The 22,248-nt window shown below is 43.7% G+C and overlaps 1 protein-coding gene across 1 annotated transcript in view; it reads left to right on the top strand.

The window, feature by feature from the left end:
- Positions 1-22,248, top strand: part of LOC121280000 (F-actin-capping protein subunit alpha-2-like) — a 142,471-nt gene that overhangs the window by 93,266 nt on the left and 26,957 nt on the right. Inside the window, exons 2-3 of the mRNA XM_041191631.1 lie at positions 11,056-11,146; positions 12,876-13,010. Coding sequence (XP_041047565.1) covers positions 11,056-11,146; positions 12,876-13,010 — 226 coding nt within the window. The remainder of the gene's footprint in view (positions 1-11,055; positions 11,147-12,875; positions 13,011-22,248) is intronic.

Here is a 22,248-nt window from a genome sequence, read left to right as displayed (position 1 = left end):
ACTCCTATGTTAAATTACTGAGGGGGCTCCAAATTCTTGCCTCGCCTACTATCGGCAAATGCTGCTCCATCATCAACTTCTGTCACAAGGGAATTGAGCACAGTAGCCAGCCTGGTTTTCTGATCCATGCTCAAGTTAGTTGACCTCAGCCAGGGCAGAGATAAGTGAATGGCAATGGGTTTAGACAATTGGCCATCCCTCAATAGTCTTCCTCTATGTCTTGACCAATCTTTTTCCAATACATCTGGGTTTTATTTTCCTTTTAAGCCAAGGATTCCTGCTCCTGCACAGACTCTTGTTTGGAGTACATTCCAGGGTTGGCTAACTGCACCTTTCCCATGTGGATGTTACCAATTAATCCAAAAAGTAGGTTATCTGAATATGGATATCAATTTGGCTGAATGTGATCCCCTGTCTGTTTAGCATCAACAGGGGATCCTAAGTAGAAATCCATAGATAACAATCAGGAATAGAAACTGGCTGAATTTTTTTAACTCTCTAACCTGCAGATGTTGAGATTAGCCATTGCTGCATTGAATTAAATTAACTAACAAACTAGGAGTGGATCTTGGGCTTTCTGGTCTGTCTACCATGTGTTACCTCATTGATTTGCTAATTAATTGTGAGGCAGGACACAGAGAGTAGGGATAAAGGATTTATTCTCAGATTGCTGATATGTAAGAAGCATGTTTCCTAGGTACTTCTACTGGGGCCTCACCATTTTCATTCATGGCGGATGAAGAATTAGTTTGCAGATGACACTGTTAGGAGGCACAATAACTTGTGTAGATAGAAGCAGAAAGTAAAGACGTAAACAGACTAAATGAGTGGGCAAAACTACAGGAGATGTCATCCACTTTGGATCCGAGAGAAAACATTGGTACATTTTCTTAATGGTGAAAGACGAAGAGCTGTGAAGGAGCAAAATGATCGAGTGTCCATGGAAACAGATCACTAAAAGCTAGTGCGCAGGTACAAAAAGTAATCATGATCAAAATAGACAAATAGGATGTTGGCTTTTATCCTAAGGCAGAATATAAAGGGAATGAAGTTATGTTTCAGTTGTTCAGATCCATCTGGAGTACTGCATTTAGTTTTGGGCATCGAATCACAAAAAAGATAAAATGGCCATGAATCGGGCACAGCGCAGATTCACCAAGGGTTAAATTAAGAGGATAGTTTACTGAAACCTTGTATCCCTTTGAGGTGAGATGGTTGCAGGATGATTTATTAGAGTTTTTAAATGATTAAGGGATTCAGTAGGGTAGATCCTCTTGGGGAAATCATAGGAGGAAAGAATATTAAAATTAGAGAGAAGCCATTTAGGAGTAAAATCAGGGAGTACTTTATCACATAAAGGCTAGTGGAAATCAGGAACCTTCTTGCCAAAAAGGCTGTAGATAATGAGTCAATTCAGAATTTTAAGACTGAGATGGATAGATTTTTGTTGGGTAAGGATATTAAGAGATAATAGATAAAAGAAGAGTAGATGAGATACAGGTCGACAATCATTAAACTCTATCAGTTACCATTGTTTTGATCCAAAATATAAAGATATATATATGTGTATATAAATGTGTGTATTACAAACAGGCTACAGTCAACGAGCAGGTTAAGGAACATTCTGAATGGCAAAAACAGCCTGAATAAACTTAAAAGAAAACTACTTTCAAATCTACACTAGGATTTGTTTAGACACATGGCTTTATTTAATGCAGAACTTCATCCTCCATTGCAACCATCTCCATTTAATACTTTCCATACACAAGTCATATAACCACACAACCCTTTCATTAACACAGACATAAATCTACCCTGGAGAGTTGTTTCCTGAGGGAGATAGAGGTGACCGGGTGCAGAGTGAAGAAAAGCACTACAAATTTCTTGAGATAAGCTAATGTTCTCGATGAGATGAGGCTTATATGCAACATTTTTTTTGGAACATTAACTTATGACTGTCATGATTGTATTCAGAAGGGAGCATTTAAAGGGAATCATGGTTAATGCTTCTCTGAAATGTCCATTTTTGTGTTGCTTTTTCAGACAATACAAATGGTAACTATTGATAAAATTCGTAGGGAAACTGGCTAGGCTGAGCTACACAGTCTGACAAAGCAAAAAAAAGTGAATTAACAGCTGAATCTAGCAGACATTGAGTTTATTTCTACTGATGGTTCCATCACTGCTAGTGTCCTGTAGCTCCGAGCAACAGCAGTAAGGTCATTGAGCTCTATCACTGTAATAAAATCAACAGAGCATCAGATTAGTAGTGTTGGTCAGGGAGGGTGGCACATGTTGCTGCAGGGCCCAGGGAAGGTTCCTGATGGTAATATCATAAGAAATTAGAAAAGGTGTAGGCCATCTGGCATTTCACGCTTGCATTGCCATTCAATAAGATCAAAACTGATCTTCTAACAAGAAAAAAAGCAGGAAATGACAGAGATTTTGAGCAATTATTTTGTACCTGTCTTCACGATGGAAGATGCTAAAAGCATCCGAAGTAGTAGAAAATCAAGGGGCAAAAGGGAGGGAGGAATTTAGAACAATTACCACCACTAGAGAAAAAGTACCAGGTAAACTAATGGGGCTCAGGGCTGACGACTCCCCTGGACCTGATGGTCTGCACCCTATGGTTTTAAAAGAAGTGGCTGCAGACATAATGGATGTATTGTTGGTGTTCTTCCAAAATTCCTTAGATTCTGGAAAAGTCCCAGCAGTTTGGAAAACTGCAAACGTGATACCTCTTTCCAAGAAAGGAGGGGGCTAGTAGGAAACTATAGGCCAATTAGCCTAACATGAGTTGTTGGGAAAATGCAGGAATCCATTATTAAGAAAGCAGTAGCAGGAAATTTAGAAAATCATAATACAATCAGGCAGAATCAACATGGTTCAATGAAAGGGAAATCATTTAACATATTTATTAGAGTCCTTTGAGTATGTAACATCAGTGTGGATAAAGGGGAACCGGTAGATGTAGTGTATTTAGATTTCAAAAATGTATTTGATAAGGTGCCCCATAAAAGATTACTGCACAAGATAAGAGTCATGGTGTTGGGGGTAATATATTAGCATCAATAGAGGATTGGTCAACTAATAGCAAACAGTCAGGATTAATGAGTCATTCTCAGGTTGGCAAACTGTATCTAGTAGTGGGGTGCCATTGAGATCAGTGCTGTGACATCAGCTATTTACAATCAATATTAATGACTTGGATGAAGGCACTGACTGTATTTTAATTAAATTTACTGATGAAACAAAGATAGGTAAGAAAGAAATGAAAACAGAAAAAGCTGAAAAAACTCAGCAGGTCTGGCAACGTCTGTAAAGAGAGAAACAGAGTTAACGTTTCGAGTCCATATGACTCTTAGTCATACAGGTTTGAAACGTTGGGGGGAATTTTCTGTATGTTGGGCGGGCAGGTTGGGAGTGAGTGCAGGTGGGCACGTGATCGGCTGCACCCCACCATTTTACATGGGTAGGCCGATTAAGGCCTGCCCAGCCCTGCACTCTTACATACTTGTGTGCAAAAGTGCACAGAAATCTCCCTGATGCATGGAACTGCCTCAGGGAGATTAAGTACATAATAAAAGTTCAGATATAATAAAGTTAAAAATTATTTTGACATGTCCCCTCATGTGACAGTGTCACATGAGCTGGGACATGTTTATGAATTGTGCAAAATTATTGATTTATTTAATAAAACCTTCAGGAAACCTCATCCCGCCCATGGATGAGGTTTCCTGAAAAATGAGAAGGCCGCCTGGGCTCTTCACCTGCCCGCTAACCTTAAGGTTGGACAGGTAGTGTTGATGGCTACCTTAATTGAGTTTTTAATGGCCTTAATAGGGCATTGACAGTTCAGCGGGCGCGTGCCTGCCGAACTTAATATCTAAATGACACGCACTGACATTGGGGCGCATGTCCAACATCACTACGCATCATTTTACGAGTCGGCATGCCGGGCCCACTCCGGCATGGCAATGTCAAAATTCTAGCCATTAACTCAGAGCTGAAGAAGGCCTCCTCCTTCCCAACCCCAGGGTCTGTGTGTGCCTCTGGGTCCTCACCAAACACCCTCGCAGTCCCTTCCACAGCGGCCGTTGAACTCACACCCTCGTCCCCTACCACCTCACTCTGCCCTCGGTCATTCCCACCATTCCCTCATACCACGGCCACCCTCTGTTCATTACCCAGGAGGCAGTCGTGGACCCATCAGACCCCTCCCTTGCACATTTACATGGATATCCCTCCCTCCGGACCCCTTCTCCCTAGAAACCCTTCCCCCCAGCCTTAGCCCTCCCACCCCAGGACGCCCCTCGCACTTAGTCCCTCCCCCTTCCTGACTCCCTCAGACACCCTTACTTCTTCTTCCATCCTTAGTCCCTCCCATCTCCGCTGTCCTTCCTCCTCCCAGACTCTCTCCCCTCACTGCTCCTTCATCACCCCGTACTCCTTCCCCTATCTGCACTCCTTCCTCTCCCTGAATTCCCTCCCCTCTCTGCACTCCTCACCTGCTCCGAGCTTCCCTTACACCTGCCTCCCCAGTTGCTATCTTCTCACCAATTACCCCCTCCTCCCCTGTACTCCCTCCCACATCCAACCCCACCCCAGCACATTCATTCCCCCCCTTCCAACCTCACCCCCGATACCTTCATTCCCCCCCTCCCAACTTCACCCCCCTGACACCTCCTCCTCCCCCAGCCTATCCTAGACCTTCCTGTCCCACCCCCTCAACCATCATCCATTGTGAGCATCAACGGTGACTTTCCAACTTCAGTGATCATCCTTCACAGCAGAGCCATGTCCATGGGAATCCACCCAGCATGCCATGGACATTCCTTCAGTGTGCCGTTGGTGTTGGGCTCCAGCATCCTTTGCTACTCGGATGTCCGCGATGTGAGCAAGGCCCTGGCGGCAAGTTCTGACTTCTGCACGTCACATTTGTCAAGAAGTATTCTGCACCAGCATGTTTTCCTGCCAACATGAGCAGACAATCCAGCAGATAGGGATGAGTCTGAGGGCTGGCCTTATAATGATATGCTGATGTATTACAATAAGGTTCCCAATGTCCGATGGCGGGGAATGCGGACCCCCATCGATGGACTGAGCGAACAATCACAAACTGGTTTCACAATGTCGTGAAACTGATTTTTGGCCTTCTCACTATATTGTCTGCTCACGCCACTGAACATGCCCAATGCCAGTGGGTACAGATGATTCCGCCACGGTCTCGGACCCACTCCTCTCTTCTTCAAACTGAATGCAAAATTGAATCATATTATGGATTACCTTGGAGCGCCTTCAATATGAGATTATTAATTAAACCCGTCTCCTTGCACAATACCAGGTCTACCATAACCTATTCTCTGGTTGGGTCCAGAACACGCTGTTCTAAGTAACCATCCTGGAGCATTCTATGAACTCCTCATCTAGGTTACCTTTGCCATTCTGACTTTAAAATCTCCCACGATTATCACCGTGCCTTTCTGACAATCTCCCATTATTTCTTCCTTTATACTCAATCCTACCATGTGGTTACTGTTAGGGAGCCTGTACACAGCTCCCACAAGTGACTTCTTGCCTTTACCATTTCTCATCTCTACCCAAACTGTTTCTACATCCTGGTTTCCTGAACTTAGGTCATCCCTCTCTATTGTGCTAATACCATCATTAACTTTCAGAGCCTCCCTTCCTCACTTCCTGTCCCTCCTAAATATCCTGTCCCCTTCATTGTTCTGTCCTCCTGCAGCTATGTCTCTGTAATGGCTATCAAATTGTCCTTATTTATTTCTATGCGCGCTCTCAATTCATCTGTTTTGTTTCGAATGCTTCATCATTCAGATACAGAGCCTTTAGTTTTATCCTTTTATTCTTTTTATTACCTGTAGTTTCATCTGTTGATTTACTATTAGATTTGTACGCTTTGGGAAGAATCATCTGTGTCCGCTGGCATTGGGCGTGTTCAGTGGCGTGAGCGGACAATATGGCGAGAAGGCCAAAAATTGGTTTCACAATGTCGTGAAACCTGTTTGCGATTGTCTGTTCCTATGGCTGCATTTCCCACCATCAGACATCGGGAACCTCATTGCAATAAACCTGCATATCATTATAAGGCTAGCCTGCCGGACTCATCCTGTCACACTGGATCATCCAGCCATGTCGGCATGATTTCATACCGATGTATTTCACAACTGCACATAAGCGAGCTGCACCTCACTCGGGACTTTGAGGTTTGTTTTCCTACCTTGCTTTGGGCAGCCCTTACCGAGTCATCAGCTCCAGCAGACAGCACCACAGCAATTTTAGGGGGCTCATGGGCACGTCCCCACCTACCAGGTCGCTAGTTTTTAGATGGGGGTGGTTTTGTAGGCTGCAGGTCTAGGGTTTGGTTTGGGGTAGAGGAAGAAGTGGCCTCAGGCAAGGGAAGAGGCTGCAGGGTGAAGGCTGTACTGGGGAAGAGGGGTATTCCAAGGTGTGTGTGAGGGAACAAGTTGATCCGAGCAATTGGCTTCAAGATGGTGACGGCTGAGGAGGCAGTCTCCAGAGGAGATGGGGCCAGATAGAGATGTAAGGGTGTGATGGGTGAACGAGTATGTGGTGTTGTCCTTTGAGCTGGCAGTGAGTGAGATGCCAGTGAATGTGTGATGGGCTTGAATGTGTGAGTTTAGAGTGATGAGATGGTTGCCATTCCTTGGCTGCACATATGAGATCATTCATCCTCTATCTGCATTGAATGGCCAACTTCTTCGGTGCAGCTTTGGCACAGATCCCCACTGCCATCGCCGGCCAAACTGGAGTGGTAATATTGCTGCCCCTCTTGTGGCCAAAGCGGGGGTAGAGGACATCATGGTGGGCCTCCACAGCATCCAACAGACACCCAAGAGATGCGTCACTAAACCTGGGGTCTGCAGTCTTCTTGCCTTTCGGGGCCATGTCTTCTGTGCAGCGGTCCTGGGCTGGAAGCACTGAGAGGTGTGCACGCGGCTGTACTTTAAATGTGGCGCGCAGCGAGGTGACGGCGTGGCAGGTGAATCGGAGCCCGTCTGCCATGGAAATTAATTAATGTAGCGGGTTTGGGACAATACGATGTGAAAAGCCGCTTTTGCAGCCAGCCGGTGAAACGTCATTTTACCCGCCTGCTATTGCACTTAGTGCAAATCTGGGATAATTCTGCCCTCTATTCCTTCCTGTCATGGGTCTGTTTTACATTTCCCCTAATAATACCTACCTACTGAGTTTTTCCAGCATTTTCTATTTTTATTTTAGATTTTCAGCATCCACAGTATTTTGCTATTACTTTAGGTAAGAAAGAAAGTTGTGAGGAGGATACAAAGAGTCTGCTAAGGCATATAGACAGGTTGAGTGAGTGGGCAAAAATTTGGCAGATGGAGTATAATGTGGGAAAATGTGAGGTTTTCCATTTTGGTGGGAAGTATAAAAAAGCAGAATATTATTTACAATTATTTAACTAGAGAGAGATTGCAGGATACTGTGGTTCAAAGGGATCTGGGTGTCCTCATACATGAATCACAAAAAGCTAGCATGTAGGTAAAGCAAGGAAGACAAATGGAATATTGGTCTTTATTGCAAGTAGGGTAGTCTTGCTACAACTGCACAAAGCATTGGTGAGACCATGCTTAGAGTACTGTGTGCAATTTTGATCTCCTGACTTAAGGAAGGATATGCTTGCAGTGGAAGCAGTTTGGAGAAAATTCACTAGGCTGATTCCTGGGATGAAGGGGTTTTCTTATGAGGAAATGTTGGGCAGGTTGGGCCTATACGCACTGGAGTTTAAAAGAATGAGAGGTGATCTTATCAAAACTTATAAGGTTCTTAGAGGGCTTGATAGGGTAGATGCTGAGAGGATGTTTCCTCTCATGGGGATATAGAACTGGGGGCACAGTTTAAAAATGAGTTGTCTCCTATTTAAAACAGAGATAAGAAGGATTTTCTTCTCTCTGAAGGTCATTATTCTTTGGAATTCTCTTCCGCAGACAGCAGTGGAGGCTGGGTAATTGAATTCAAGGCTAAATTAGGCAGATTATTAATCAACAAGGGAGTCAACGGTTATGGGGGGCAGACAGGAAAGTGGAGTTAAGGCCACAATCAGAACACCTATGGTGGAGGAGGCACAAGGAGCTGAATGATCTACTCCAGCTCCTAGTTCTTATGACCTTATGTTCTTGACTCCAATGGCCACACAGTCCACATTTCCCTAATTCCCTTAGTAACCAAAAATCTAGCAACCTCTGTCTTGAACATACTCAGTGACTGAACATCCACGGCTCCCTGGGGTAGAGAATTCCGAAGATTCACAATCATTTGATTGAAGAAATTTCTCCTCATCTCAGTCCTAAATGGCTGACCTCTTATTTGGAAACGATGACCCTGTGTTCTAGACTCCCTGTTAAGGGAAAGATTTTCTCAGAATCTACCCTACCAAGCTCCTTAAAAATTTTGTGTTTCAACTTTTACCCCTGCTGGAAAGTAGGTGTGCAGGTTGGGTGTAGACAGTACTGAGCATGCTTGTGCGGCTCATCTCTGCTCAGCCTGCCTATAGCCACTGTCCTGGAAGAACAGGCACAGATGAGAGAGCTGATGGCTGCTGCCACCTGCAGTGCCAGACACCAAATGGACTTGAAAAAGATCTCCCTTTGACGTCATGCAGCTTGAACGAAGAACTATTAGTCCTGGTGGTAACAGGATCTGGACAATGATACCACCCTAGGCACAAAAAGCCATTTGTCCCTCACCCTTTTTAAATAAAAAAAACATGAGCAGCATGTTACAGCAAGAATGGTGAGGTGCACCTCCCCACCCCATGAGTCACTCATATAGTGAGGTCATCATATCTCCTGTTCTGTTGCTGTGAGATGCTGATTGAAGACCGCATTCTTCCCAGTGAGGAGTAAGGGAAATCACTCAGAGGTCGTCACTCCAGCCTTCTTCCATGTGCCACTTTTGGACTGATTTCAGCACTGCATTAGTGGCAGCTTAGGAGAAAAATTGCAGCACTCCAGCCTCAGTCAGGTATTCTATTCACCATTCTTTCAAATCTGAACAGTATCATTTTGGCCAACCTTTTCTTGATGTGTTTTCATGCTCTAGAGAGCAGTGGGAAGAAGCCAGTAAAAGAAATAGCCGAAAGTGAAACATGGATTGCATTAAAAACAGTGATTGGGAGGTCCTAATTACATTTCACTAACCTCTATCATGCATCAGGCAGTTAAACTCTGGCCCTGCATAAACCTTTCCTGAGTTTAACCCATCTAATATACAGTGTGTAATTGAGATAGAAAGATGAATCCCAGGCAGGTTTTAGTGTAACTCTGGACTTTTATCACCATCTACTGGCTGATATAATGCTTGTTGATTGTGACAAATCCTGATGTAAAGCAGGGACATTTTCATAAACGACAATTCATCCCTGCTTTATCATCCTCTTTTAAAAGCCATAAGAAAATAAGAAATCAAAGACCAGAAACTGTCATTTGTCAGTCAAACTCATCTGTCAATCTCCAGCTATATTTTTTTTCCATCTGCTAATGTCTCCATCTCTGTTACTTTGCTTAAGCGATTATCACAATTCCCACTTCCTGTTAGAAAAAATGTATTTATCCTCTGGACATCTCTCTCACATGAAACATTCTTCCTGTTCAGGTGGACCACTGAACTATTTGAAGAGAAGATAGTCCTGATGTCCTTAGCCAACATTATTCTCTCAGCTAACACCATCAAAATTAGATTATCTCATGGCTGTTCATGAGATATTGTTAGATGAAAATTAGCTATCATGTTTGCATACAAAATAATAGTGGTTAATGGTGATTTCATATAAGATTCTGAAGGGATTTGACAGGGGGATATTTCCCCTCATGGTGGAATCTAGAACTAGGGGGCACAGTTTAAAAATAAGGGGTCTCCCATGTAAATTGGGGAGAAGAAGGAATTTCTTCCTGCAGAGGGTCATTAATCTTTGGAATTTTCTACCCTAGAGAACAGTGGAGACTGGTCATTGAATATATTCAAGGATGGGTTGGACAAACTTTTGATCTACAAGGAAGATTGGGGGGCAGCAGGAAAGTGGAGTTGAAGCCAAGATCATCCATGATCTTATTAAATGGCTCAAGGGACAAAATGGCCTACTCCTTTTCCTTATGTTCCTATGACTACACTTCAAAAATAATTAATTGACTTTGTAGTGCTTGGGCGATCTTAATATTGCTAAAGTACTACACACATAGCAATAGGGGAGCTGGTGGTGTAGTGGTATTATCACTAGCCTAGTAATCCAGAGACCCAGGGTAATGCTCTGGGGACCCAAGTTCAAATCCCACCATTTGAATTCAATAAAAAAAATCAGGAAATAGTAGTCTGATGATGATTGTGAAATTGTCAATTGTTGTAAAAACCCACCTACATCACTAATGAAGGGAATTTGCTGTTCTTATCTGGTCTGGACTCCAGACCCACAGCAACATGGCTGACTCCTAAATGGCCTAGCAAGCCACTCAGCTCCCAAGGGCAATTAGGGATGGGCAATAAATGCTGGCCCAGCCAGTGATGCCTACATCCCATGAATGAATAGAAAAAACATATAAGTTTCGTATTCTAGATTCCCTTTATGAAAACCCTTGATGAGGAACTGCTTCAACTTTTTCTCTCTAGACCTGGTGGGCTACAGAATGACATGCTATGCTGTCCAGAGATCAAAGTAACAGGTTTGGTTATTCCATCACTACCAGCCAACCTTCACTGATAGTTAAAAATGAATTCAGAATCAATAAATAGATCTTAACACATTCCCACAATCCAATTTGCAAATTAACAGTTTAAATTTATTGAGATTGTTGGAATTTAGCAGGATTGTTTACATTTACAGGGATTAGAGTTTACCTGGGTAGTATAAATTTGCTGGAATTATTTAGACATCTCTGCTCTTGACTGTAAAACTTGAGCCTCCTTAATTTCATCCTGCAGACCATCTCTTTTGGATCATTTTGCATTAAATCTTCATTCCTTTGGAAAGATTATTTTGTACTTTTCTTTATCCAGATCTTGTCAGGTATGCCAGACCCCAAATGCAACTGAAACAACAGATGAGATGCTCTGCTTTTGCATCCGTTCCAAAGCCACCAAGGTGCATGTGAGAACAGAAGAGAGAGAGCCTATTCTTCAATTGTCCGTTGACACTTTTGATGAGACACTGACCTCTGTTCAGTGCCTCTTTGCCTGCTTGAAGATGCAAATGAGAGCACGTTGGAACTAGCTGAGGACATAGTAATACCCAGCAAGTGGCCCTCATCAGTCGGGTATTTCTACTCAGTTTCTAAGCTGATCCCAAGCACTGGTTTCTGTGTTAATTCTGTAAATTACTCTGTAATGCAGTAACTCTGGGTGGCATATATAGTATAGGGAGAATAATGAGTACCCCAGGATATCCTGAGAAAGTAGGAGAGACATGTATTGAACGTTTGTAAATTAGATTGATGGGGAGTTGCCCTTTAAACATAATTACTTAGCTTGCCCTACTCATTTAATGCATGGTTACTTAAGCTCAGGCATCCTTAAATTGAAGCAATCATAATCAAGGTTGATACTCCAATGCATTACAGAGGAGGTGCTGCAATGTTAATGGTGTCATCTTTTTTTAATGAGTTGTTAAATTATGGCCCTGATTTCAGTTATGCAGATAGAATAGAGAAGTTGGGACTGGTCTTCTTGGGGAAGAGAAGATGATGAGGAGATTTGATAGAGGTGCTCAAAGTCACAAGAGATCTGGACACAATAGATAAGGTGAAACTGTTCCCATTGGTGGAAGGGTTGCAAACCAGAGGTGGTAAATCTGTAAACCAGATTTAAGGCGGTTGGCAAAAGAAGCAGCAATGATATGAGGAAAATCTGTTTCATACAGCAAGGGGTTGGGATCTGGAAGGCACTGCCTGAGATTGTGGTGGGGGCAGATTCAATCATGGCTTTTAAAAGAGCATTTGATCATTACCTGAAGCATAAAACATTTCAGGGCTATGGGGAAAAGGTGGGGGAATGTGACTATGTGAGAGCAGGTACAGACAATATGGCTCAAGTTACTTCCTTCTGTGCTATAACCATTCTATAAGTTTAATAGTTAACCATCAACCAACATCACTAAAGAATGATTATTTTGCCATAGGAAAAAAATAGATTGTTCTCCTTAAAGCAGAAAAGATTAAGAGGACATTTGATAAGAATAAATCAGGAGAAACTGTTTCCAATGACAGAAGTATCGATAGCCAAAGGGCATAGATTTAAGTTGGTTGGAAAAAGAACCAGTGATGATGTGAGGTGACATCTTTTTTACACAGAGTTGTTGTAATCTGGAATGCACTTCCTGAATGAGCGATGGAAGCACATTGGATGGTAACTTTCACAAGCAATTTGGACAAAAGCTTACAGGGAAGAAAATAGAAAAGCTTTAGGAATGAACAGTGGTGCGGGATTAGTTAGACAGCTCTGTCAAAGAGTCGATATAGGCATTGTGGACTTAATGGCTCCCTCTGTGCTGGATAATGCCATGATTCTCTGATTATCACATTGCTATCTGTGGGATCTTGCTGTGCCCACATAGCTTGTCATGTGTCCTACATTACAACAGTGATTACTTTTCAAAAGCAGGTCGTTGGATGTATAGTGCTTTGGGCCGTCCTGAGGTTGTAAAGGGTGCTATACAAATGCAAGTCTCCCTTTACCTTTCCTTTAGATTATAAATACATTGAAGGCAGAACAAAGGGTGAAGAAAAATAATTAAAATGAATGGCCAAAAGTTAAGGACACCACCAATCTGGTACGCTGGTCTCTGGAACCGATTCCTCTTTCCCTGCCTCCATTGAGCAAAGCTTCAGGCAGCGAACTTCACAAAACTGGCCCTTGAAAAAGCTGATATAATGCAAATGAAATTGTTGGCTCTAGTTCAAGACACAGAGAACCCAGCTGACTCCATTGTGAAGAAAGTCAATGAAATTATGAAGGATGTCAGTACTGACAAGACGACCCAGATCCAGAACATAGTCTGTTGGAGTGAACCAGAGGTGTCTAACATCAGTGTGGATTTGTGAAGCTGACAGGAAGGATCTTATTTTCGCTCACATTTTATCATTTCCCATATCTGAAAAATATTACATTTAAAAAGCAATTCCCATGGGTGTGTCTGAAAATCTATGCCACTAATGTATTTGAAATTAATTCCTGCCGCCTCAACATCGACCAGTTCTTTCATTGGCAGAAGAAGCATTTAATTGCTATTTAATTGTAATTAGAGCCAATGACACAAAGAGCTTGTCCAAAGAGGAGCTGAGTTATATGGGCCAGGAAAGCCCCAGGTTTGAATCTTGGTCTTTGCTGAATGATGTTGATATCAGCGGACAATTGCCTCAGATTCCATGGATGTCCCATTCCTGATCGCTGATCCAGGAACTATAACTGGAACAAGGCTTTGGATGCTGGAGGACAGGATTTGCTTTGGCTGTAATGTCTCTCATTATTGAGCATCACATCAATGCTCACTATCAAGAGGCACAAATGAAAAGTGGCCAATTGATGAAGATACAGGAGGGCTGCAGGTGCCCATGAAATTTTACGCAGTGGTTTCTGGTCAAGAGAGTGAAGTGGTGAGGAAAACAAATCTAGTTTGTTTTTATTGGGAATCTTTACATTTAAAACCGATTTTAACTAACGAATACACCTGATAAACACTTTACAGCCTACGAAAAGCCTAACGACAGTTTAGAATTCTTTCTATTTTGACAGAAGCTCAAACAATAGGGGGGCATGTCTGGAAAAGAAAGAAATAGAAGAAAAACACAGTTGGATATGAGGAACAAAACAGAAATGGAAGCAAAGAGAAAGGACAGGTGAATCACGGACTATAGGTATCTCCCAATACTATGATAGATCAACAAAGTTTCTTAGTGTCTGCTGAGGTTCGAGTGTGCATCCACTCTTGACTGCCCACCTTCCCCCCTCCCTGCCATCGCTCCACTGTAAAGAAAGAGCATGTATTTATATATTGTCTTTCAAGACCTCCAGCTGTTCAAAGGCACTTTAGCTAATGTAGCACTTTCGGGACACATGGCAATCAATTTTGTGCACAGCAAGCTCCCACAAAGAGCTGGGATAATGACACAAAAAACAAGATACTGTGGATACTGGAAATCTAGGAAGGATCTAGCAAAGATGCAGCTGACATCATGGGTGTGGGGCAGGTTTGGTGGATCAAGTAGTTTCCTCCCTGTTTGTCAATTTCACATGTCGCCACACAGGGAAAAGCCTACTTCACAATGGCACTGCCCAATGCCATGTGCTGTGTGTAATTCAGCATTCACAGTGGGGGAAGGGGGAGAGTTGGGAGGGTGGTGGGGGAAGGAGAAGGATTGCCTGTGCTATGGAATCTTGTAGTCCTTCAGCTCCAGAACACTTGGAACCTCTGACTGTTGTGGTTTGAAATTGTCCTCCACCAGGTTTTATCTTTTAAAAATAGACAGTTTCTGTGGAGATGGCAAAAAACCTGCCTACCATCTCGAGAGAGAGAAAAGTAAGAGCTAAATTCTCTTTTCTGTTTGATTTAGTGGTGGTGACAGTTTTAATCATTCCAGCTTATTATGTAGTCCAGGGTGCGGGTAAGGAGCTCTGTTGTGATGTTTAAACAACCAGCGAGAGTTTCCTATGTTAAACAGATGATGGTGACTTATTTGCTAGCTCACCTTCACAATTAACACCCTTCTGCTGACTTTCCACATCACAAACCAATATCCTGTGAGGTTCTTTATAAGAACATAGGAGCAGCGTTAGGCCATATGGCTGATCAAACTGGCTCCACCATTGAATGAGATCATGGCTGAACTTTTTACATCAATTCCACTTTCCCTCCCTGTCCTCACATCCATCCATTCCCCCAGTGCCCAATAACCTCTTGATCTAATACAATCAGCGAATGAGCATCAGCAGCCCTCAGGGCTAGAGAATTATAAGATTCACAACGCTCCCAGTGAAGAAATTTCTCCTCATCTCAGCCCTAAATGATTGATCCCCTTATCGTGAGGCTATCACCCCTAGTTCTATCATGGCCCAATATCCTGTGACATACCCAATGATCCATGAAGTCTAGTGATGCACTTTGATACTGTCTCAGGACTGATATCAAAGCTCCATTGATCATGCTTTGGAACAGTCCGTTTCATTTCTAAATGCTTTCCTCATCGAGCTCCTGACTGCCACTTATCTCAACCTCAATTTTTAAAGAACATCATTCTTGTCCTCAATTGTCATCTTAGGCCTCATTTTGTCTGATTGATCTTCTTCAGCAATGTATCTCACAATCTCTCCTTGTCTGACTTTGCATTACTACTTATTCTTAATTTGCTTCCACAATCATAAGGTAATGGGTGGAATCTTCTGGAGACGACAGGGGTCTTGGCCACCTGCTGGAGAGCCTGCAAGAGCCTCACATCACCTCTTTTCAGGAGAGCCTGTTGCATCTTCTTCCACTCAGCCACTTGATAGGCCAGCAGTAGGCCTTCCCTGGGATCAAGGACCCCAGCGACAGACTGCCGAGAGTTGCTGGTCAATCAGAAGACGGCAGCTCTATTGAATGGCAGAGCCACTGGATGGGGGCAGTGGCTGCTGCCAGTACAAGACCAAGACCCACCTGAGGCCTAGGATCATTGCCGGGTCCTAGGCCACAGGTGGGGGGGTGGATGTTGCGGAGGAGGGGTGTCGCACCAAGGGCAGGGGGGTGGCTCTCAGTTGGAGCAGAATCTTGCCAACTTATTCTTTTCACAGGCAATGCGATCATTTCCTGGTTGAAAATCTGAACACGCATTTGGTGGGTCCTCCAGTACAACCTTCAGGAAGGCATCCAAATAGGAACCTGCCTCTGGGATTGTTGTCCAGCTAGGGATAGTGGGCAGGATGACGAGTCAGAAACATTAATGATGCAAGATTTAAAAATCCAGAGGCAGCCTTCACAGTGGCTGCAGTAAGATCAATGATGAATAGATTTGGGGAAGCAACATCTGCAGGATAGGCAAGCGAATTGATGAACGGCTGCACCATGTTTCACCGATGCCTCCATGTTGGAGTGAGAGTACAGAGGCAAGTTTCCAGATGATGGGAGAAGGAAGCCAGCTAGCTGGACCAAGTAGGTATGGCTGGGGGTAACTGAGGGGATCAGCAGCTGCAGTGTCATGAATATGATCTGTATATGGTGCAGGAAGTGCTTCAATGACCTCTCAAGGACTGGCAAGCTGAGTGCCCTGCAACCATGACACTCTCATTTTCTTAGCAGTCCTCCATGCAGGATTAGGCAGAAAAAAACACACTCTGCATCGACACTGGGGAATGACTCCCTTTGTTGTCCTTCATATACACAGGCAACACTCTCATTCAGCCCTAAAACGATGACCTTGTGCCCCATTCCAAAGTGAATTCCATCAAATGTGGAAGCGTCTTATAATCCACGCATGGAACCTTCATATTCCTAATCTTCTTTTTCTCATGCAAGGTAAGAGAGTGGATAACTCCCAGGAGAGAATCACAGAATGTTAATGGCATAGAAGGAGGCCATTCAGCCCATCGTGTCTGCACCAGCTTTCCTAATGAGCATTATGGGCTAGTGCCATTGCCCTGCCTTTTCCCTGTACCCTTGCACATTGTTTCTATTCATTAATCATCTAATGCCCTCTTGAATGCCTCGATTGAACCTGCCTCCACCACACTCCCAGGCAGTGCATTCCAGACCTGAACCACTCATTGTGTGAAAAAAAATTTTCTCACATCACATTTGCTTCTTTTGCGAGTCACTTTGGATCTGTGCATTCTCGCTCTTGATCCTTTTACGAGAGGGAACAGCCTCTCCCTATGTACTCTGTCCAGCCCCCTCATGATTTTGAACATCTCAATCAAATCTCCTTTTAGACTTCTTCTCTCCAGGGAAAACAGTCCCAACCTCTCCAATTTATCTTTATAGCTGAACTTTCTTATCCCTGGAACCATTCTTGTAAATCTCTTCTGCACTCTCTCCAATGTGTTCACATCCTTCTTGTAATGTGGCTCCCAGAACTGTATACAATATTCCAGCTGAGGTCTAACGAGTGTCTGATATATATTCAGTATAACTCCTTGCTCTTGTACTCTATGCCCCCTATTAATAAAGTCCAGGAGGGGCGTCAAACTGGTGTGGAGTGCACTTACTGGCAATCCTAATGCCAATGGAGGAAGAAGTCCCACAGATTGGAAGGATGGCCACAGACCAGGCCTTTGCTGAGGGAAGATTGAAGAGCAGCGAGTGAAAGAATTACATATTAATAATTGAATGAGCAGCTTCTTCAGTTGGACAGTGGTATCCATAAGTATACAGTTCAAGATCAGCAGCATGTAAGGGTCTGAAACCACTATTGCCTATGTTCTTCATTAACTGAAGTTTCCTCTCTCCAAAACGGGCAATGCCAGAGATCTCTGAGGAAGAGCAGCACTTTGACAATGTACCAACACGTGTCATGTGCACCTTCCAGCAGCGCAGATACACTCACTTTGATGGGGCATCATTCGTGAATAGAAAGGGTGGCACAAGGCAAGGGGGATTTCATATGTAAGCTGGAGCAGCTGATAGGAGCAGTGATGACTGTGAGAATGCCAGCTGGAGGACTGAGAACAGATCCAATCATGCCCAGCTTGAAAGACATGCTGAGCTTTGTGCGGGGAGGCAGGGGAAGGGGGTGGGGGGTGGGGGGTGCGGGGGGTGGTTGGGTTGGTGCATATATACAGCAGGTTATTGCGGGGCAGTGAAGGGAGATGTGTGGGCATCTGTTAGAGTTTCCTGAGACAGTGCGCATCCTTCTGCAGAAAATGATGGAGTCCTTCCATGCCAGGAGTGCTGCGGTGACTCAGGTGAATGAGTGCACGTCTCCTCCATTGAAAGAGTGGCCACCTCACCCTCATGGAGAGTCATATGTGGCAGTCCATGGAGTGGCTGCAGTGCCAGCGCAATGGCCCCCACAGTATGTCAGCAGCCATGAGCAATTTGATCAGTCAATGCAGGGATGGCTCAGAGCAGCATGGAAACCCAACCTGGTGGTTGCCTACTCTGGGTTAGCAAGGAAGTACAGGGGGGGTCCTTAAAGGGCAGAGGGAGGCAGGGATAATGGCAGTGGAGGCTCTCCCCAACCCATCTGGCCCCCTCCCCCACATCCACATCCCCGTGTCTGTAGCCGACCCCTCAGCCCCTCTGACATAGCCCCAATTGCTATGCCTACCCCTAAGACTGAAGCTGCCCAAGCACAGATGCAGGTGTGCTAATCTATGGTGGGGCCTTCACAGGCACTGCAACCCAGAGGGTGTGTACCACGGGCATCTCATTCAATGGAGCAGAGAAATAAACCAGCGTTTTCCAGGTCTGCCAACCGTATAAGTAGTACCATGTAGAAGTACGAGGAAGAGAATTCAAAAACACTTATTTGCACAATGGGATTCATTTGAGTGCCTTCTTTCATTATATTGTATGATGGATAATTTTATTGGAATAGAACTATTTCTCTTGGCCACCAGTTTAGCCTCATATCATTCTTAGTGCCCCAGGAGTGCTGGGTTTGGCTGCAGTAGAGAGCTTTATTTGGAGATTAGTGACTGAGAGAGTTTAAGGGTTAAATTAAGGGTTAAATTCTATCTAAAGTCTAGGCTTTCTTTAATTTAGCAATTAATTAAAAGTTGCTGTTAGGGTTGGAAGAATGTGAGTTTTTGACCGGAGAGGAGAGGCGTAGCCTCAGGACCTTCAGATGGTGGAATTCGAAGTGGCGTCATGATTCAAAAAGTGACACGATGCAGGGGAGGCAGCTGATTGGTAAGTAGGGTCAGGTGAGTACTTCTGCTTCTACTTTTTCTACTAATTAAACTGCTGAGCTTAAACAAAATCAGGTGAGGACTTAGGACTGTAGCGGGAGTAATTGGAGTGGAATAAGGCCCTTAGCATAGTTAATATTCTTTAAAGGGAGTAACTATCGAGTTAATCGGAAGGGAAGAAGGCAAGTCATGCCAGCAGAGCTTGCACACGAGGTATGCTCCTCCTGCGCTATGTGTGAAGTCATGGACACTCCCAGTGTCCCTCGTGACCATGTGTGCAGGAAGTGTGTCCAGCTGCAGCTACTGGCTAACTGCATTTTGGAGCTGGAGCTGCAGGTGGATTCATTGTAGGGCATCCACGATGGTGAGATTGTCGTGGATAGCACGTTCACACCGTGGTCATACCATAGGTAAAGCCCGAACAGGTAGAAAGGGTGACCACCAGGCAGAGTGGAGGAAGGCAGGTAATGCAGGAATCCGCCGTGGCCGTCCCCTTCTCTTACTGATTAAAAATTGTTTTGGATACTGTTGAGGGGACTTCTCAAGGGAAAGCAGCAGGACCCAAGTCCATGGCACTATGGGTGGTTCTGCTGCACAAGAGGGGAGGAAGAGGAGTGTAAGGACTATATTGATAGGGTATTCAATAGAGAGGGAAATAGACAGGTGTTTCTGTGGCTGCAAGAGACTCCAGGATGGTATGTTACCTCCCTGATGCCAGGATCAAGGATGTCTTGGAGAGGCTGCAGGGCATTCTAAAGGGGGAGGGCGAACGGTCATGGTGCATATTGGTGCCAACGACATAGGTAAAAAAAGGGATGAGGTCCTACAAACTGAATATAGAGAGTTAGGGCGTAAATTAAAAAGTAGGACCTCAAAGGTAGTAAACTCAGGATTACTACCAGTGTCACGTGATAGCAAGAGTAGAAATAACAGGATATATCGGATGAATACGTGGCTAAAGAAATGGTGTAGAGGGAAGGGATTCAAATTCCTGGGACATTGGGATCGGTTCTAGGGAAGGTGGGACCAGTACAAACAGGACGAGTTGCATCTGGGCAGGACTGGGACCAATGTTCTCGGGTGGGTAGTGCGTGGTTTGTTAGTGCTGTTGGGGAGAGCTTAAATTATAATGGCAGGGATGGGAACCTGAGCAGGGAGACAGAGGAGAAGGAAACAAGGATAGAAACGGAAGACAGAAAATAAGAAGCAAAAGTGGGAGGCAGAAAAAACAAGGGTGAAAAACAAATGGGGTCATAGTGCAAAATAAAGCTAAGATGACTAACAAGGTTAAAAAGACAAGTCTAAAGGCATTGTACCTTCATGCACAGAGCATTCACAATAAGGTAGATGAATCAACAGCGCAAATAGGTACAAACGCTTATGATTTGGCTGCAATTACAGAGCCATGGCTGCAAAGTGACCAAGGATATTTAGGAAGGACAGACAAATAAGGAAAGGAGAGGGGGTAGCGCTGTTAGTAAAGGAGGAAATCAATGCAATACGGAGGAAGGATATTGGCTCGGAAAGTCATGATGTGGAATCTGTTTGGGTGGAGATAAGAAACACCAAGGGGCACAAAACATTGGTAGGGGTTGCCAATAGGCCTCCAAACAGTAACGGAGATGTAAGGGAAGGCATTAAACAGGAAATTAGAGACGCATGTAGTAAGGGTATAACTGTAATCATGGGTGACTTTAACCTACATATAGATTGGACAAACCAAACTAGCAATAATACTGTGGAGGAGGATTTCCTGGAGTGTGTATGTGATGATTTTTTAGACCATTACGTTGAGGGACCAACTAGAGAGCAGGCTATCCTAGACTGGGTATTGTGCAATGGGAAAGGATTAATTATCAATCTTGTTGTGCAGGGTCCCTTGGGAAAGAGCGACCATAAAATAATAGAATTGTCCATTAAAATGGAGCATGAAGAAGTTGAATCCAAAACTAGGGTCATGGATCTAAATAAAGGGAACTAGGAGGCTATGAGGCACGAGGTGGCAATGATGGATTGGGGAACCTTAGTAAAAAATGATTGACAGTGGATAGGCAATGGTTAATATTTAAGGAATGTATGCATGAATTACAACAATTGTTCCTTCCTGTCTGGCGCAAAAAATAAAACAGGAAAGGTGGCTCAACCATGGATTACAAAAGAAATTAGGGATAATATTAGATCCAAAGATGAGACACATAAAATTGACAGAAAAAGCAGCAAGTCTCAGGATTGGGAGCAGTTTAGAATTCAGCAAAAGTGCACAAAAAGATTGATCAAGAAGGGGAAAATGCAGTATGAGAGTAAACTTGCAAGAAACATAAAAACTGACTGTAAAAGCTTCGACAAACATGTGAAGAGAAGATTAGCAAAGACAAACGTAGGTCTCTTACGGTCAGAAGCAGGGGAAATTATAATGGGGAACAAGGAAATGGCAGAAGAATTGAACACAAATTTTGGTTATGTCTTCACAAAAGAGCACACAAATAATTTCCCAGAAATGTTAGGGAACCAAGGGTTTAGTGAGAGGGAGGAATTGAAGAAAATCAGTATTAGTTAAAAAATGAAGCTAGAGAAATTAATGGGGTTAAAGGCTGAAAAATCCCCAGGGCCTGATAATCTATGTCCCAGAGTACAAAAGGAAGTGGCCCTAGAAATATTGGATGCATTGGTAGTCATCTTCCAAAATTCTGTAGACTCTGGAGCAGGTCCTGCAGATTGGAGGGTGGCAAACATAACCCCACTATTTAAAAAAGGAGAGAGAGAAAAAACAGAGAATTACAGACCAGTTAGCCTAACATCATTAGTGGAGAAAATGCTAGAGTCTATTATAAAAGATATGGTAACAGAACACTTGGAAAGCATTAATGGGATTAGACAGTCAGCATGGGTTTATGAAAGGTCATGCTTAGATAATCTACTGGAGTTTTTTGAGGATGTAACCAGTAGAACAGATAAGGGAGAACCAGTGGGTGTGGTGTATTTGGATTTCAATAAGGCTTTTGATAAGGTCCTACATAAGAGGCGAGTAGGCAAAATTGAAGCACATGGGATTGGGGGTAATATACTGGCATGTATTGAGAATTGGTTGACAGACCGGAAAGAGAGAGTTTTTTTTTTTCCGGATGGCAGGCAGTGACTAGTGGTGTACCGCAGGGATCAGTGCTTGGGCCCCAGCTATTCACAATATATATAAATGACTTGGATGAGGGAACCAAATGAAATATTTCCAAGTTTGCTGATGACACAAAACTGGGCGGGGTTGTGAGTTGTGAGGAGGATGCAAGGAAGCTTCAGGGCGATTTAGACAAGTTGTGTGTGCAGGCAAAAACATGGCAGATGCAGTATAATGTGGATAAATGTGAAGTTATATGCTTCAGT

Source organism: Carcharodon carcharias, chromosome 7 (assembly GCF_017639515.1).
Source record: "Carcharodon carcharias isolate sCarCar2 chromosome 7, sCarCar2.pri, whole genome shotgun sequence".
NCBI lineage: Eukaryota > Metazoa > Chordata > Chondrichthyes > Lamniformes > Lamnidae > Carcharodon > Carcharodon carcharias.
Note: the sequence above shows the minus strand (reverse complement) of the source record. Positions and strands in the feature narration are given on the sequence as shown.